The sequence below is a fragment of the Hoplias malabaricus genome, chromosome 7, assembly GCF_029633855.1.
Source record: "Hoplias malabaricus isolate fHopMal1 chromosome 7, fHopMal1.hap1, whole genome shotgun sequence".
Lineage (NCBI taxonomy): Eukaryota > Metazoa > Chordata > Actinopteri > Characiformes > Erythrinidae > Hoplias > Hoplias malabaricus.
In genome coordinates this window covers 28551610-28570229 of record NC_089806.1, presented here as the reverse complement: position 1 = coordinate 28570229, position 18620 = coordinate 28551610, and the positions used below count along the sequence as shown (strand labels likewise).

General features: G+C 37.8%; 1 protein-coding gene across 7 annotated transcripts in view; it reads left to right on the top strand.

Annotated features, from left to right (window-relative positions):
* Window positions 1–18620, top strand: part of nrxn3b (neurexin 3b) — a 325560-nt gene that overhangs the window by 155579 nt on the left and 151361 nt on the right. For all 7 annotated transcript variants that reach the window (XM_066677967.1, XM_066677970.1, XM_066677969.1 and 4 more), the window contains 2 exons: window positions 3709–4147; window positions 14040–14423. In XM_066677967.1, coding sequence (XP_066534064.1) covers window positions 3709–4147; window positions 14040–14423 — 823 coding nt within the window. The remainder of the gene's footprint in view (window positions 1–3708; window positions 4148–14039; window positions 14424–18620) is intronic.

Sequence of the window (18620 nt, the reverse complement as noted above, 5' to 3'; positions counted from 1 at the left end):
TGTCAACAGTTTCAGGCATCACACTCACCTCTGGCAAAGGAAGCACTTTTTCTCCAGCCAAATCATTCCCAAGAATGAGGGAGATGCCTGCAACTGGCAACTTATCTCGCACAGCAACCTTTACAAGACCTTTAACTAAACTAGATTTCAAATAAATTGTGTGTGTAAAGGAACTTGCAGATGACCCGTTTCAATGTCCCGTACTAAAACAGAAGACCCACAAAACGTCTTTTCTGAGAATGGCAACACACTTTCCAAAATAAATGACTGAGCAGCCCCAGTATCTCGTAATATTTTAACAGGTTGAAAATCATGGTCCTGATCTACGATTGAAACCCACCCATCCAGTAAAAAAAGGCTTATACCCTTCATCCAGGCAAGATTTGAAACTTTGAAAAGACAACATGGCATCCGATTGTGCTAGACCCACACTTTTGATATGCTGTTTGTTTCTTTTCTTTTGCCAAGCTTTACAATCTGCGATCAAATGTCCAGGTTTATAACAAAAAACAAACACGTGTCTCACCATCATGATGACCCTTTTGGAACACTTTAGGTGGTACCTCACATTTTACTGGAGCAACAAACGCAGCATGTGTTAATGTGCAATCCCTTCCTACCACACGGTCAGACCGTACTGGCGATGCAAAAACAGTTTTATGAGTCAACACAAACTCATCTGCATACACCGCTGCATCTGCCAGAGAAAGAACTTTCTTCTCATTTAAATGAACCACAATATTTTCATGAACAGAATTTTTAAAATCCTCCAATAAAATGAGTTCCTGTAACTGTTCAAAACTAGTAGCTTTAGAGGCACTACACCACTTTTCAAATAAAGTCCTTTTCTCATGTGCAAACTCCACATATGTCTGGCTGGCAGTTTTCACCTTCATTCTAAAGTTTTGGCGGTAAGCTTCAGGTACAAGCTCATATGCATGTAAAATACTGCTTTTCACTACCTCATAATCCAAACTCTGACTTAAAGATAATGCTGCACATACCTCTTGAGCTTTTCCCTCCAGCTTGCATTGCAACAACAGAGGCCAGACTTCCTTAGGCCAATGCAAAACAGAGGCAATTCGTTCAAAAGCAGGGAAATAAGAATCCACATCTGATTCTCTAAAATGAGGTACTAACTTAATATGCTTACCTACATCAAATGCAGCAACCGGTTCTGGTGATGTCACAGAAGAATGAGCAGCAGCTGGCAAAGGAATAAACAGGGTAGAAGGTGTTGAAGCAGGGCCAGAAGGAGTAGAAGTAGGGCCAGGAAGAATGGAAACATGGCCAGAAGCTCTCCTTTCAGTAGACTCTGAAGAAGCACCCAGCTGTAGTAGCAAAGGGTCACCACTTGCAGTGCCTGCACCTGAAGGCCCAGTCTGCAACTGGTATAACCTCAGAGCCTTCTCAGCTTCAATCTCCAGAGCCCTCACGTTCAGTAACTGTATCTCACGCACCTGCCGTCGTGTCTCCAAATCCAACTCCTTAAGGTGCACTGCTATCAGAGGATCAGAAAGTTTGGATCCTGTACTAGGTGATACCGCACTGATAGTAGACTCCTCCACAACCAGTGAGAAAGCACCCGCACCCTCATCTGCAACCTCTGCACTGACTGCCACCTCTCCATCTGGCAACACCTTTAAAGCAACCAATTGCTCAAGTAAGGCAGTTTTAATCTCCTCCCTCTTACCATGATGAGGAACAGACACCTGATAAGTCTCAGCAATTAAGACTAGATCCTTTCTACGGTAATTATCCAATTTCACACGGGAAGGAGACCTAACAAAGTCAGCCACGTCCATACTCAAGCCTCAAACCATAGAAGCTCACCCCCACCAAAAAAAAAAAAAAACAGCCAGACAGACAACAACAAGAAAAGCAGAAAGCCCCCCTGCCAAAAAAACCCCAAAGAGGACGAGCCCCCAATTTATGTTACAGCCTGTCTAGGTAAGCTGCAACATAAATTATTAAAAAAAAAAAAAGAAATAATATATCTCCAACTCCTCACACTTCGATCCCACCAGACCAAGAAAACTACACAATGTCACAAGACTCCAGTCTCCAAATGTTTTATTGACTGCAGGATTATAATGGAAGCAAAAGCGTCAGGAGGGGTCTAAGCCTAAAATAATCAAAACCCATTTCCACCCAACATATATAACTTACCTTCCCATAAATAATAAAGAAAGAAAATACAAAAACATAACCTAACTCCCTAACAAACAGAAGCAATTCAACCCCTTTACGGAAAAGAAATAAGGCTACACCCCCTACAGCTTCCAACTTAGTAGGATAACTATTAAGTTAACACCACATTAGGTAGCTGACTCACACACAATAGCATGAGCTGAATCACACACAATAGCATGTCAACATATGCACACACAAGCCTTAGTCTGGCAGGAAGAAGCAATGGCGAGGAGGAACATCTTTCAGTCAACCAGCAGGGCTTTATATCTGTTCCGCCTTAATCCTGTCAGCCAACCAGAGCACGGTTCCAGCAGCAAATCAGCAGCAGCACTTGTGGCATTTACTCAGAGTAGAGAAACACAAAACAAATAATTCACTATACGTAACAATAGTGACGTTTGAAAGGTGTTATGACTGTGTTTTACTAGTAGATAAATGTTTTAGTAACATGATATACACTTGGCTGTGTGTTTTAAATGGATAAAATGGAAAATAAGTGTTTCAAAACAAGTTTTGTTTATAAATCCTAGCGCTAGCTTTAGCTTTGCATAACTGTTTAAGGTGGAAATGAGTATTCAATAAGAAGCTAGAGAACAAAGCAAATAAGACTCTTAAATAGACCCATTTAATGTGGAACTAAATGCTTGAATGGGTAAATTGTGAATAATTGGTTGAATAATACAATTGGTTTGTGTGATTTAAATGGATAAAGTGGGATAACAGTTGCTGTTTCAAAAACTATCACTAGCTTCAGGTAGAACAGAGAATTAAAAAACCTGGCGCCAATAACTAATAAACTGACACATGTAAGGTGAAACGATATGTTTGACTACGAAAATTTTGGATAAGATCTGCCTCCTAAACAACATATATGGTGGAAGGGAAAATCGATAAGTAACATAAGCCTTGCCTAGTCAAAACATTTCGACAGTAAAGGCTTGTAAATGCAGAGATGCATATTCACTTTTTTTTGCATAGATGGATGTTTTAGTGAAACGTAGAACATTTTTGTGTGTAAATATGTTGATTATGGCACGTTCTTTTTAGTTATTGCGTCCCAAGTCCTTAAACTCGTCTCTTGCTTGTTTTTTCAGTTTTTGTTTGTTTTTCAGTATTTTTTTTTGATCGAGTAGTGGGAAAAATGGTAAAGTTACTGAAAATGAATTATGTATTATAAATATTCTTGTAATTTGTACTGCCACAAGTCTAAAAATGCTTTGCTCTATGTTAACTGATAGTTACAGTCAGTTTATCATTTGAATCGTTGACAAAGATTCATATGTTATGTTATGTTATCTTTTAAAATCTGTAATTTTCAGCACTTTAAATCATTGTTAACCAATGTTCTGATTGCAAAAGAACAGGGGCCAAGCTGACCAATTTGCTTCTCCATAACCATGATACTTTCAAAAATGTTTAAAAAAAGTTTGGAATAATGAAAACTTAAAAAAAAAAAAAGTAATGGTATATTATCAAACATACAATTCTGCATATAATTTTGTTTGTTTGTTTCAGGTGGTCTACAAAAACAATGACATTCGTCTGGAGCTGTCTCGTTTGGCTCGAATTGCAGACCCGAAGATGAAGCTGCAGGGGGATGTGGTCTTCAAATGTGAGAATGTTCCCACCTTGGATCCAGTCTCTTTTGAGACAGCAGAGTCTTTTCTCAGCTTGCCCAAGTGGAACACCAAACGTGTGGGCTCAATTTCTTTTGACTTCCGTACTTCTGAAGCCAATGGACTGATCCTGTACACACAGGGCAAGCCTCATAACAAACGGGATACTCACAGCCAAAAGAGCAATAAGGTGGATTTCTTTGCTGTGGAGCTTTTAGACGGAACCTTATACCTTCTGCTGGATATGGGATCTGGAACAATAAAGGTGAAAGCCACACAGAATAAAGTCAATGATGGAGCCTGGCACCATGTGGACATCCAGCGAGATGGAAGATCAGGTGAGTTATAGGTTCTTTATGGCACAGGAAACTTCTTTTTCAAGATGAAATTAAATTTTTCCTGGGTGTTGAAAAACGCATAATTAATATGGGAACACAAAAGGAAAGTAATAAATATAGAAAAGGCTATTCTTCATATATTTGGTAAATTGTATACAATTAAATTAAAGTAATTTACCTTTTTACAAATGCTCCTCACCAAGTGGAATTCAAATGCTAGCCCATAGCAATCAGGCAGGGAAGAAGCCTTGAAACAGACCAAAAATCAGAAAAGGCTGCCATCCTCTTCTATTATATGTTTTTATGGTCTATAAAATCATGTTTGTTAAAGGCAATGTGGGCGGCACGGCAGGTAGTGTCGCAGTCACACAGCTCCAGGGACCTGGAGGTTGTGGGTTCAGTTCCCGCTCCAGGTGACTGTCTGTGAGGAGTTGGTGTGTGAGAGGAGTCCCCGTGTCCGCGTGGGTTTCCTCTGGGTGCTCCGGGTTCCTCCCACAGTCCAAAAACACACGTTGGTAGGTGGATTGGCGACTCAAAAAGTGTCCGTAGGTGTGTGTGAGTGACTCTGTGTGTTGCCCTGTGAAGGACTGGCGCCCCCTCCAGGATGTGTTCCCGCCTTGCGCCCAATGATTCCAGGTAGGCTCAGGACCCACCGCGACCCTGAACTGGATAAGCGGTTACAGATATTGAATGAATGAATGAATGAATGAATGAATGAATAAAGGCAATGTAAGTCTGGGCTTAATTTCATGCATTTAGTCTCCTGAATTTAGAGTGAGTTCCACATTAAATAATCTGAAACAGCAAAAATAAGTCAGTATTACCTACCTATGGAGAAGAGAGAGAGCAATTTCCTCATTTCCGTGTCTGCTGTTTAATGTTTGGAGGTATCTCCATTGTCTAAACAAGTGCCAAAGGAATTTGACTGACACACAAAAAGACCAATCACAAGTCTGTTATTTTGGCATGATGTGTAGAAGTAGGCAGTCTTTGATTTATCTTGTAAGATATATGCTGTAAGTGTTACCTAAGGGCTTTCTTAAGGGAACTCATCATAACCCCTTAAATGTTCCCTTAAGTATCGAATGTCCCTTAAGTAATCTCTTAAAAACAGTTAAGTGTTGCATAAAGTTGCATAAACTGTCAGTTCCCTTAGAATTATTTAAGGGACGCAAAAGCTCACATTAACACTCAGAAGAGGAAGGTTTTTTAAGATGATCATGTCCCTAGGAGATTTTTTCATGATAGAGAAAATCCTTTAGACCATCTTAGTGATGAAAAGTTATTAAGAGAGTACTGAAATAATTTATTATTATGATTAATAATAATAATAATAATAATAATAATAATAAATAGAGGGGGAATGTTCATGAATAAACTTTGAATTTGGCTTGTCACATATTGCTAACATAATTGCAATGTTAGCTTACATTAGCTGATTATTGATTAATAGCTATTAGATTAAATTTGTAAAACAATCCATCCAGTACTACCTTTAAAATATTGCCACATTAATAAAAATCCCACCTTAAATAAATGCCATTTAATTCAGACATTCACCTCAAATTAATGACCATTTCAAATTAACCTTAAAACCATAATATGGTTTTATATATTTTATATATAAATTATATATTTCCTATATGGCCAATATATTTTAAACGCCACATGTAAACGCCATTAAAACATAATTTTTAAATGTAATATTATCTAGATTTCTACATTAAATAAATGCACTTTAATATCCTTAAAAGCTTAAGAATACCAATATATTTTGACTGCCACATTAAAAAAAAAAGTTAAAGGTTTTCCCTGCAGTTACTGTTGGACTGAATTTGCTCTTTAAAATATCCTTTCTTTTATTGTATTCATCCAAGGGAATAAAATGTTCCTCCTTAGTCCAGTTTGGTTTTTGTTTCTTGTTTTCTCCATTATTATACATTTTGGTTTTTTAAAAAATCTGTAAAGGCAACTCTCATACAATGATGTTTGTATATTTGTTGATAAGTCGTTGTCATGGAAACAGTGGAACTCTACTAAAACAAAACCTTTACTAAATACTAAGGTGTTTTATGCAACCGGGTACTGTTCCTGTGTCGACGGTCTGTGCTGCTTCTGTTTTTGTGCTGGTGGCTGCAATTGTTCCCATGTCTGCAGCTCCCACCGCTCCTGTTCCTACAGTGGCTCCTCAAGCAGCCCATGCTTCAGTTCCGGTGTTACGGTCAATTCAGTTCCCCCTGTTCCCCCATTAGTGCGCTTGTGTGAAATTATTCAGCTGGTGCAGCATTCATAGGGGCAATCGGCGGTCACCACTTATAGCGGTTTTCTATTTATATCTTGGAGTAAACTTGGTGTTACTTAGTTTTAAAACAGTTTATAGATAAAAACATACTTTACACGCACATAAACCATTGCTTGCTGTTTATTCTATTCTATTTATTTTATTTTATTGTTCGAATGTTATTCGAATATACTTGTTAATTCTAACCATTTTGGGGTTTTTTAATCAATGTAATTTCTCCATACATATTAGATGTGTGTGTATATTTGTACTTCAAAGGCTTGTTGAATAGGTAAATGAAATATGCTGTGCATTCAATATTTTGTGTAATTCACTGTATTTTACATGTAGAAAAGTTGTTTTCCTTTAGTATATTGAGTATCTTCAAGGGCTTAACGTTTCATCCATAAAATATTTGACATTATTTAAGGAAGGAAATTGGCTTACAGAGATGGAGTGCAGTTAAAAATGTAGAAAATTATGCAAATTATTTATCACTCTATCAACATTTCAGACAAGGTTACAATGTAAGCACCTTTCTACTAAGAATATAGTGGGGGAACAGTTTTAACTGAGGGCTAGGGATGGGCGGTATCCACATTTTTCATACCTTACTATGGGGAGGGGATGCTCCGTCAGGCTGCACTGAACCTTAAATCTGTGTGCACAAAGTCAAGTGAATTTATCTAAACACAGCCCAACAGTGCACACCGACGCATGTGTTGACGATAAAATCCCGTTTCTAAGAGAGCAAATGTCAGCAACTTGTGCTGAAGGAACAGAAAAGTTAAAAAACAAGCAAAATAAGACGGTACTACACCGTTTAGAATCACAGCTGGTGCTAACAGACACTTGTGGTTCAGCACAGAGCAGAAGATTTTCCAGCGAACTGAGGCTCAACACACTTATTTAGAGGATAAAGCCATATACGTGTAAGCAGCACAAAGTCGAGTAAAGGACTGAGAATGTTGTCCTGAGAATGATTTCTGAGAATGTTGTCCTCTCTCTTTTAACCCAAACACCGGGTTAAACTTACTGCTGCGATGGGTTACTGGGCTTGTTTTCCTCCACCCATTTTCAGACCATGACATCAGCAGTCATTGAGCTCCCAAAGAGCCCCATGGATATCTTAAATGCATATGAACATTTTAGTCGACATTTAAAGACACAACAGAAATTTGACATGTCACACACGTCAAAAATACCGCCTTCATTTTGAGCTACCGTCCACATTTTTAGATATTGCGGTAAACGTTATTATCGTCTACAGAAATGTGTTCCCCCTTCTATATTATACCTAGAGTGCACTTAAAAATGTAAAAAATTATGTATCGCTCTAGGGCGGCATGGTAGCACAGCAGGTCTCATTCACACAGCTCCTGGGACCTCAAGGTTGTGGGTTCAATTCTTGCTCCGGGTGACTGTCCGTGAGGAGTTCTGTGGTGTGTTCTCCCCGTCTCCACGTGGGTTTCCTCCGGGTGCTCCGGTTTCCTCCCTCGATCCAAAAACACACGTTGGTAGGTGGATTCGTGTCTAAAGTGTCCGTAGGTGTGAGTGAATGTGTGTGTGTTGCCCTGTGAAAGACTGGCGCCCCACTCCAGTTTGTATTCCTGCCTTGCGCCCAATGACTCAGGCTCTGGAGCCACCATGACCCTGAACTGGATAAGCGGTTAAAGATAATGAATGAATGAATGGATATATCACTCTACCAACATTTCAGACAGAAGGTTACAGTGAACCAAAGCACCTTATAAGGGCTTGACCCCTTGATTTTTTCGCCCAAATTACAAATTATTAATCTTATTTGTATCATTGCATGTGAATGATAGTGTATTCAAATTTGTTTATTACATATATATGATAATATAGTGTAATTAACAACAGAGTTAATGTGATGTCACAATGGATTTGTGTAGCAATCTAAAACCATTGTATCCTTTAAATTAACGCACACTTTAGGGATTTTCCCATTTTAATTAATTTACAAGATGCTTTTTAAACTAAATAGTTTTTATAATTTGTTATTATTAATACTACTAATATTATTTAGTTTTATTTATTTATTTATTTGTCCAAATAAGTTTTAAGGATATAGATAAATGCTTGCCTGTTTCTTAAAATAAAAACATGAAGTACAGCTAGGACTTGCAATGGGGACTGATGGAAATGTAAAAACAGTATATAAAACACCCAGTCTAGTGTACTGTGTGTATGAATGCAGTACTGTAAAAATGCAAAAAAAAAAAAAAAAAAGCAAAAAAAAAAAAAAAAAGTGTATGAATACTGAATAAAACTTTCCAACACAAATTTGTTTATATACAGATCGTCATATGTTGATCAAAATCCTGGATTATTACTGAATTTTAAATACACACTAGTTTTCAAACACAAGGGGGAAAACATTTTTAAAGCACAGTTAAAACTGCTCCCCCCTATATTCTCAGAATACATATGTGTTTGTTCACAGTAACCTACTATTTACAGTCATCATATAGTGATAATTCTCATGAATCTTTACTGAATTTCAATTTCTGTAGCTTTAATGTAGAAGGGGGAACACTTTTCTGTAGTCCCCAGTTAAAACTGTCCCCCCTATATTCTCAGTAGAAAGGAGAGCTGGTTCACTGTAAGCTTCTGTCTGAAATGCTGATAGTGATAAATAATTTTCAGACTTTTTTTTACATTATCTGCACTCTAGCTGTAATATAGAAGGGGGAAAACTTTTGTGTAGCCCCCAGTTAAAAGGGTTCCTCCCCTATATTCTCAGTAGAAAGGAGAGCTGGTTCACTGTAACCTTCTGTCTAAAATGTTGATAGCATGATAAATAATTTGCATATTTATTTACATTTTTAAGTGCACTCTAGCTGTAACACAGAAGGGGGAACACTTTTGTGTAGCTCCCAGTTAAAACTGCCCCCCCCCCCATATTCTTAGTAGAAAGGTGATTTGTTTTACTGTAACCTTCTGTCTAAAATGTTGATAGAATGATAAATAATTAGCATAAATTTTTACATTTTTAACTGCACTCTCTGTAATATAGAAGGGGGAACACGTTTGTGTAGCCCCAACTTAAAATTGCCCCCCCCCCCCTTTCTATGTGTAAGTAGAAAATACCTACAGTGAACAATAAAAGTCAGCAAGCAATATTTATCTATAAACTATTTTAAAACAAAGTAACACCAAGTTTACTCCAGGACGTGGCAGAAACAGTTCCTGTTGCCCAGGATGTGGTTTGTGTTTCGATTAGGTTTCTTGCTCCTGTAGTATGATATGATGAATGTGTATTAATTCCTAATATGAAATTTGACTTTCTGAGAGTTTTATTTTAAATACCCAAACTTTAGCTCGTCTCGGAGACATATCCTCCACACAAGCCAGATGGAATTTCAGATAACAGAGAGCAGGCTCGTAAACCTCTCTATTTTTGTTTATATGAATTTATGTAGAACCAAGGTAGCCACATACTATGTGTGTAGTTGCTTAATAAAATGTAGAACATGGTTGTCTTAATGATATTACTTTGTCTTAGCATCTAAACTTTTATATTGCAAAAGCATGATTCAGAATTCTGGGATGGCCAGGAATTGTCTTCTCTTGTCAAGGGTCATAAATTCTATGTGATGCCACTACCAAGGTACAGGAAAGAAATTTTCCAATTCTCCCGCATTGAGGACGAATCAGCTATTTGGGGTGGGTTTTCTAAACTCTGGTTAAAAACCTGTGGTGCCAAACGACAGAGGCTTCTTTTTCTTCCTTTCTCCGCTGTTCGACTCTTCACTTCAAGGCTCCAGACACTTGGGGCATTTCCTCTTTTAGCCTTTTTCAAGGCTAAAGAGTAAAATTACCTGAGTTTTTGAGCTCACTCTTTTTAACAATCCTCTGAGACACACTCTTCGAGAATTTTGGAGAGGAAGACGTTTTTCTGAAGAACGTCTCTCTCCTGCTTCCAGCAGACAATGCTTCTCAGATAGGGTAGTCAGAGAGCTCTCCTGAGCGCTCTCATGGCTCTCTTCATTAGTCTTGGGCCCCTCGTGGTCCAGAGAGAACTGATTTTTTCTATATTAATGCTGTCCAGATAGAAACTATAGATTAAGAAAAGCTGTAGTTTAACCCTAGCGAAATTTCAAAGCCACACCCAGAGTATGAAGGCAACCTTAGACCTCTGACCCTAAAAAGGACACAACGCCTCAGGACTGGCAACGACAGAGAAGTCTGCCGCACGCACCCTCAGAATGATCTTCTGAGATGAGGAAAAACCTGCCAAGGAGAGACCTGCATGGACGTGTCTCTCTCTAACAAGGCGGAAGATCAGTGATGACGAAGAATCCCCACAGAGACCTTCAGAACGCCACCAGCTCCGACGGCTGTAATACATTTCATTATATGAATGTATAATTAATATTCATTATTTGATAATTAGGCTCAATTGGGCACATATGGCTGGTTATATTGATTCTGCATTTTGTTGCTTTTTGTATTCAATTTCGTATTTCACATCAAGTCATACCTATGCACTTGTTTAGGATCAATGATTCCAAATATGTTATCCATACTGTTATGTTTTAAGTCCAGTATTCAATTATTGAATGTATTACCTGCTGTAAAGTAAAAAAAAAACACCTTCTAGACATGGTGTGCAGAATTTGAAGTAGGAATTTTGAGGAATTTTGTGTACCAGAAAGGAGTGAAAAGGAAAGAATTGTTTATTAAGGCCATTTGATCTACAGAATATATACTGGTATGAATCTATACCATTTGGACGACAAAGAAAATAATTTATTAATAATTCAATTCATTAATTAATATAAATTTAATTAACACATTCAGTTTTCCTCCAATTATTTGAATGAAAAACACTAGGCTGGCTGCTGGGATCCAGGGCTTTGGATTACTAAAATGCTGCTGCTGTGTCCCCAGCAGATCCTCAAAGGACTTTGCCTTTTAGTGTAACAACATACACAAAAACTTAGGGAAGGTAGCCCTGGCCATTGCTAATTAACCTACAGTTGTTAATACATATTGTTCGTACTGTAAAAAAAGGCAAAATATGAAATGAAAAGACAATGTGCAATGAATATTAAATCTGCTATTGGTGAAACATTTTTTGCGTTTTGGCATTTAATGCACGATCAAAGCTGTAAACAGAATCTTAAACTGTCTCTTTGACTTTTATATTGTAAAGTTGTGTTATTTCATATGCCTCATTTCATCTCCAGTAGCTATGATATTTATTTTACACATTTCTGTAATATAATTACAAGTATTCACCTCTTCATCTGGAGAAGAGAATATGAAGTACCTTTAGGGAACACAACTGGATTTTAAAACCACTGTTGTACCATTTAAATGTACTTTTACACTGTTTATTAGTGACTAATAATGTATCTGTACCATACCTCTTTTTTGAGCATGTAGCATATTGCAATTGAAAATGAAAGGCTAAATACATATTGCGTTTTTAATTTTAATTTTGACTATTACTATGCAGTTCATGAAGAAAGCAAAGCCAAAGTGGAGTTTGACTATTATTTTTCCAGTTAGCTTTTTCACTCTTAACCTGAACATGAAAAGCCAGCATGATATTCAAAATTAAATTCCCAAATTTATTTTTATATATTAATTTTATTTTTGTCATTGATGACCCATATTTGGAAAAAGTAGATTGCAAATAAATATATTTAATTTCTTTTTTAAATATTGTCAGGGTATTTGCACTCACATGTAGAGAAAGAAATGGCTAGAGTGTATTTGCATTTTTATTTTATTGTTTGGGGTGGCACAGTTGTAGAGCAGGTAGTGTTGCTGTCACACAGCTCCAGGGACCTGGGGTAGTGGATTCAAGCCCTGCCCCGGGTGACTGAGGAATTCAGTGTGTTCAAACTGCGTCCACGTGTGTTTCCTCCGGGTGCTCTGGTTTCCTCCCACGGGCCAAAAACACACATTGGTAGGTGGATTGGCTACTCACGTGTGTGAGTGAATTTGTGAGAATTGCCCTATGAAGGATTGATACCATGTCCTTGCCTTGCGCCAAGTGATTTCTTGTTGGCTCTGGACCTACTCCTACCCTGAATTGGATAAGCGTTCACAGACAATGAGTGAATTTTATTGTTTTCATTTCAGTTTCAATTTTGGCAGGATTTGCCTCCCATATGTACAAACCCGAAATACAACAATGTATGTTTTTAATGTGTAAGTAGTTGCTTTTGCAATAACACCTTGTGTTTAGGCTGCTATAAAACAAACAATTCTTGCTCAATTCTGCACCAAATCAATGGATAAAGTGTCCTTACCTAAATAATCTCATTGGCTAAATGATTTGGCAAATATTTTCCAAGGTATGTATGTTTGTTTTAGTGAGGAGAGTCAGCTATTAATTTCCATGACACTCTTGTAATCCTCCTCACTTAAATTATAAACAGTTCTTCTTCATTCAGCTTTTAAGGTAGAAACACCTAAATACTGTTCTTGTGTTTTTTCCACCATTTGGTATATTGTTTTTGTACAGCATTTGTTGATATGATTGTTGGTGCATTCCAGTCACCTCAGTATTTCCCTGTGAAGTGGAAATCTGCCATGTTAAATGTGTTTTCAAACCATAGGTAGTGAAATTATTCAATTTGAAGGGAACTTTAGACTGTGCAATGATAATGAATAACAGTTTATCATTATACAGGAAATTAATAGGTAATTTGCCCATCAGTTTACTCAGTTATTCCCACAATATATACAAAATATTATACAAAGCAGCAGCTTGCTGGTTACTTTACAATGCAGAGGAGTGGTTAAACATTGCTGGCTACATGACGGCCCTTAAATGGCTACATGACGGCCCTTAAATGATATCACTTAATCAGTGTGTAGGGTACTGTAAGGACCCTGTGAAATGGAATGCAGCTAGACTCTCACCAATAAAGACAAATTTAGACTGACATATTGGAAACCAACTCAAATACAGTATTTCCTACTCCTGCAGCTATAATCAGTGTAAGGAATATTTTGAGGGTCAAAACTGCTTTGACACTGCTGAAATTCCTGTGCTTGGTCTGTGCGGTAATCTACTGTTGAGTTTTAAAGGTTGTTGTGTTTTAAATCTGCAATAAATTGACCAATTCTTTGTTTTTTTTATGCACCTAATCGATTGCCCAAGTGACCTTTCATTGATTTACAAGTGATTTACAATATATTTGTTGAAATTTGAGCGTTTGTTTGTAGTGGGGTAAATATGTTTATGCCTTACACTCCTTATGCCTTAGCTTTTAAGCTAGAAACACCAAATTTGGCAGGATTGTTGAGAAATGATCTAAATACACGTCAGACAAGAGAATTCAGAAGACACAAAGACTAGGAGACAAAGAGTAGGAAAACAAAGCAAAAGCATGACAAATACAAGTGACACAGCAGCAGTAACCACTTTTGGTTTAAAATATATGTTTCATTTTACAGAAGTGAGCAAAAGCAACAACAAAAAATCATGCTACCAGTAGGAAGTTTGTTTTGGTGATTGTTCCAGCCTTAGTAGTAAATAACAACCCTAGTGATAAAGAAGTTAATAGATGCATAAACTTTTTGGTGAGCTTGTAATATATCAACCTATTTTGGGTTACTCCACAGGAATCATCTCAGTTAATAGCCAAATAACACCTTTCACTGCAACTGGGGAGAATGAAATTCTGGACCTTGAAGGGGACCTATATCTAGGAGGGCTGCCAGACACACGTGCTGACCTGCTCCTGCCAACTGAGCTGTGGACTGCCATGTTGAACTACGGTTATGTGGGCTGCATCCGGGACCTCTTCATTGATGGGCGCAGTAAAGATATCAGACAGTTTGCAGAGGCACAGAGCAGAGCTGGGATCAAGCCTTCATGCAGTAAAATGAGTGGCAAGCAATGTGACAGCAACCCATGCAATAACAATGGGGTATGCAAAGAGGGCTGGAACCGCTTTATCTGTGACTGCACCAGAACAGGATACTGGTCTAGAACCTGTGAAAGAGGTAAGTGACATTCTTTGTCTTTTAAACTAGAAATGTTTTGCAACATGATCCTAATCAGCCATATCTATGGTCTATTACCATAGACAAAAATGTTGACATTTTCATTAAACTTTCCTTATGCATTTTTCTTATGTTGTGCATTCACCATTTTTATATGGTTTGAGTCAGTAGGTTTTCTCTGCTATTGTAAGCACAGAGAAATTGTGTGGGGAAATCTGATTCTCATCTGATTCATATGCAGTAAAAAAAAAAAGATGCAGTTAAAAATGCTTCTTTTGGGCTTATGGTCAGTTTATTGCTGACTATGCAAATGTCAGTTGACTTAGCTGCCTTACGTGACATGACTTTTTTTTCCACCACAATCATCAAATGAATGGTGTGGAAATGGTTTTAATATTCTAATGAAAGTCCTCTAACACAGGTATGTATTTTGTTTACTTTACCATGGCAGTCTACACAGCCTCGAGACAGAGATGCTGCATGTTTTAACTCTATATCTGTAATCAAGTTAATGGACCATTTATTACATAATATAACATGATACACAATACACATGTACGAATCTACCAACTAGGAGCTGAAAGGCAGTCCAGAAGTTGGGTTTACTCAGTGTGAGTTTCTAAATGTAAGCTCTGGAGCCAGCATAGACTTAGAAATGGGTGCTATGGTTACTCAGTATTACTGTGTGTGCAGCAGAGATGGCATTGGTTTTACTTAGTGTGAGACTAGTATGAGCAGCAGAGCAGGTGAATCTCAAAATTAATGCAAATTTTACGCAGTGTGAGCCTTGGAATGATCTCTGGTTGTACTCAGTCCTGTGCAAGGCTTGGAAATTACTCCCAGCTGAAGTACAAGACTGCTCAGACTTGAAGAGTGGGTGGAGATATGTTATTCTTCTTATTGGTCAGGGCAAAGCTGACGTAAATTTTTGGAAGATATTAATAAGGAATTATTAGTAATTGCAGATTTAAGTCCCCAGGGAATTTTATAATTTCCCTTTTAACCTTATGTTATAATTGTCACTGACAGGATAAATGGATTTTTGCTGTGTGCTGTTAATATGTACTAATATTTGACATTTGATTTTCTGAGGATAGGTTATAATCACAGGGCACCTCCTGGCTAATGGGTTTGGAGGCATTATGCAACTTTTAAAAAATTGTTCAGTCTGAAGGCTTGAATAGTTAATATCTTTATTTGGTGGTATTTTTGCCTATTCCTTGTCCTGTTTCTTCTGCAACAGGTTTGAGTGTATTTGTGTAACCTTTCCTGAGTGGTTTCACCTTTTTCCTGAGTGGTTACACCTACGTTCACCTTTTAATTTAAGTTCCTTTTGTATGTGCTATTTCTGTTCTGGGATTCTCCGGAATTTTAAATTGATGTCAGCTCAAAGTAAAAAGTGTCCTTTTGGAATGTGGTTTAGGCACGGGCTTTTTTATGATATTTTATACATAACTGGGCCCTCTGTGGTACTAGGGGATGCTCTCTTTGAACGCCATATGCAGATTTTTTATAGTGCTTACTATATTGTTATTATTTGTTAATTATTAACTATTGATCATATATTTCATAAAAGGAACAGTTGTTGTATGTTTCATGCTATTGTGTATGTTAATGTGTGTATATACTGAACTTCTATATACTACAGTTAGGGACAAATTTTTAACTCACCTTTACACCTGTTTTAATGTGATATAACAATAAAGCTGACATGATTTGATGATATTAAGTTTACTTACTTAACCTTTTTTACAAACATGTAATTTGTGGGGAACCTATACCTACATAATTGACAACACATTAATGGAGGACACACTTGGGCTAATAGCACTTAGTATCACCCATTTACTGTGGTGATATTGGTTTTCAAAAAAGGACACTTGTCAGCAAATGCATCCATAACCATCCAACTCGTTTAATTTTAATACATAAACAGATACTGATTCACATGGCAACTAACAAATCATTTAATAATCCGAAGATTTTGCCTGTTTTTATATAAAGTTAAAGTTTAAAAAAAGCTGTGCAGATTAACCCTTCTTTTGATCACCTTTTATGGCTCCTACATCTCTCATCTCACTAGCTCATGGCTTCATGTCCAATGATGATAACCAATAACCAATAATGTTTAAAGCAGTGTGATGAGACAGCCAATAGCAATAACAACTATTTCATCTTGGTAATATAGTAACAACTGATTTATGTATATATAATAAAGTCTAAAACTCCAGGGGAAAAAAAATCTGACTCTCAGACCTGAAAAAGCAAAACATTTCTTCCAGAGTCCACCACATGCATATTTACAAAGGGCTCCCTGGCCCACATCCACCATGTGCCATGTTAGATATGACAGTCTTGTCTGCTCTTTCATTCATCTGTCCAGAACACAATATTTCAAAATACCTATCTTTGCCTGCGTGTTAATTTGCCCTGTTGTTTGTTTTATAGCAATTGCGGTTTTCCTGACTCATGCAGCTCAAATTTGTACTGTCCCATTTGTACACATTCATTTTCGCAAAAAACGGTTACAGGAAGGATTTGTTGTTCTTGAAGATGTGGGAGTCATTTGAACTCTTGGGATGATTCATTTAAATTCATTTTGAGATGTGTTTATATCCCTTGCCAGACTCATAGACATCCACAACCTTTGCTCTAAAAGCCAAACCCTTTGAGCATGTTAGGTCTTGGTATGACAGCACTAAATCTGGTATTTTATTCCAATTTTATGGAAGATGTTTTGCTAGATTACTTATGTGACTGATCAGTTTTTGTATTTGTTATTGTATTATTAATTAATTATTTTATTTTATTTTATCAATGAAAGCAACTACAAAAATGTCAAATTTGTCATTTCACAGTTTCCAAGGGACATTTTCCATAATATGATTATTTGTTTATTTTGCACAAATTGATTTAGTTATCTAGTCTGTTGAGAAGAGGCAGATAAACACGCACAGTGTACTCTCAACCAGGAACGACCATCCACCTGGAGAACTGCATCGGGCACTAGGGTTTCACCCAGGATAGAGTGTCAATCCATATCTGGGCACACACACATTCACTCACACCAGGACTGTTATTATAGCCAGTTCACCTAACCTCCATGTTTTTGGACTGTGGGAAGAAACTGGAGACCCCGGAGGAAACCCTTGCAGTCAAAAGGGAGAACATGGAATCTCCATCCAGATGGGACTTGAACCCCAGCACTGAGAGACGAATCTGCTAACCACCAAGCCACCGTGCCACCTGATAATGAACCTATTTTGCATGTCCACAAATATCCAGTCCTAGTCAGACGTGCAGATAGTGAACCAAATGGAGTTCTGAACCTACCTGCTTGATATAGACATAATCTGTATGTCTTTCGGATGTTGCATGTTTGATGGGTTCCTGGGGCCCAGTTGAAGAGAGTTTGTCCGACATTGGAACCAACATGAGCAGCTGCAGCAGAGAGCACTAGGTAAGAGAGGAGGTTGTGATCTAAACCTGGTGCGCGGGGCTCTGTACACCAGCATAGATGTGTGAAACATACACAAAATGTCTTTTGTTAGCCAGACAAGCGAAGGGGAAGGCATGGTCTTGGAGTAATTTATGGAGCCCTAAAGCTGTTCAACTGGAGATGTAGAGAGGAGGGGTGTGTGGCCAAACACCAACAATGAAGGCAGATGCGGGGGGTTCATTCTGAACGCTGGTCACAGAGAGTGGAGAAGATGCAGGAGAAAGCCATGGCTGTGAAAAGATCTGGCAGTGCAGGAAAGATGAGAATGAGCTAAAGAGAGCAGTCGGAGCAGCAGGGAAAGCAAGCATGGCAACGGCCCAGAATGTTCGGACCAAGATGTTGCTCAAAATGACGTTGCTCAGGCAGCTGAAAAGTGTGACTGCCATTTTGAAGCTCCACGCTCAGTGTGAAAACACAGCCATGTGCTTCTGTTTATGTGACTAATATGGGTGTTTTCACATGTTTCACCCTGTTGTGGTGGTAATCCACCAATAAGTGTGGCTGGATTAACATGCTATTATCTTATGAATAATATGGGTTGGCCATCGCTTGTGCTCTATATCTCAAACAGAAACAAGAAACAAATTTGCTGAGTTGCGTGTTTTGGCGCATGTTCTGATTCCAGAGGGTTAAGAGCAGCAGTGAGCAGTAAAATGGCCATTAAAGCAATGATTAATTAAGCATGATTTTTGGAAAAT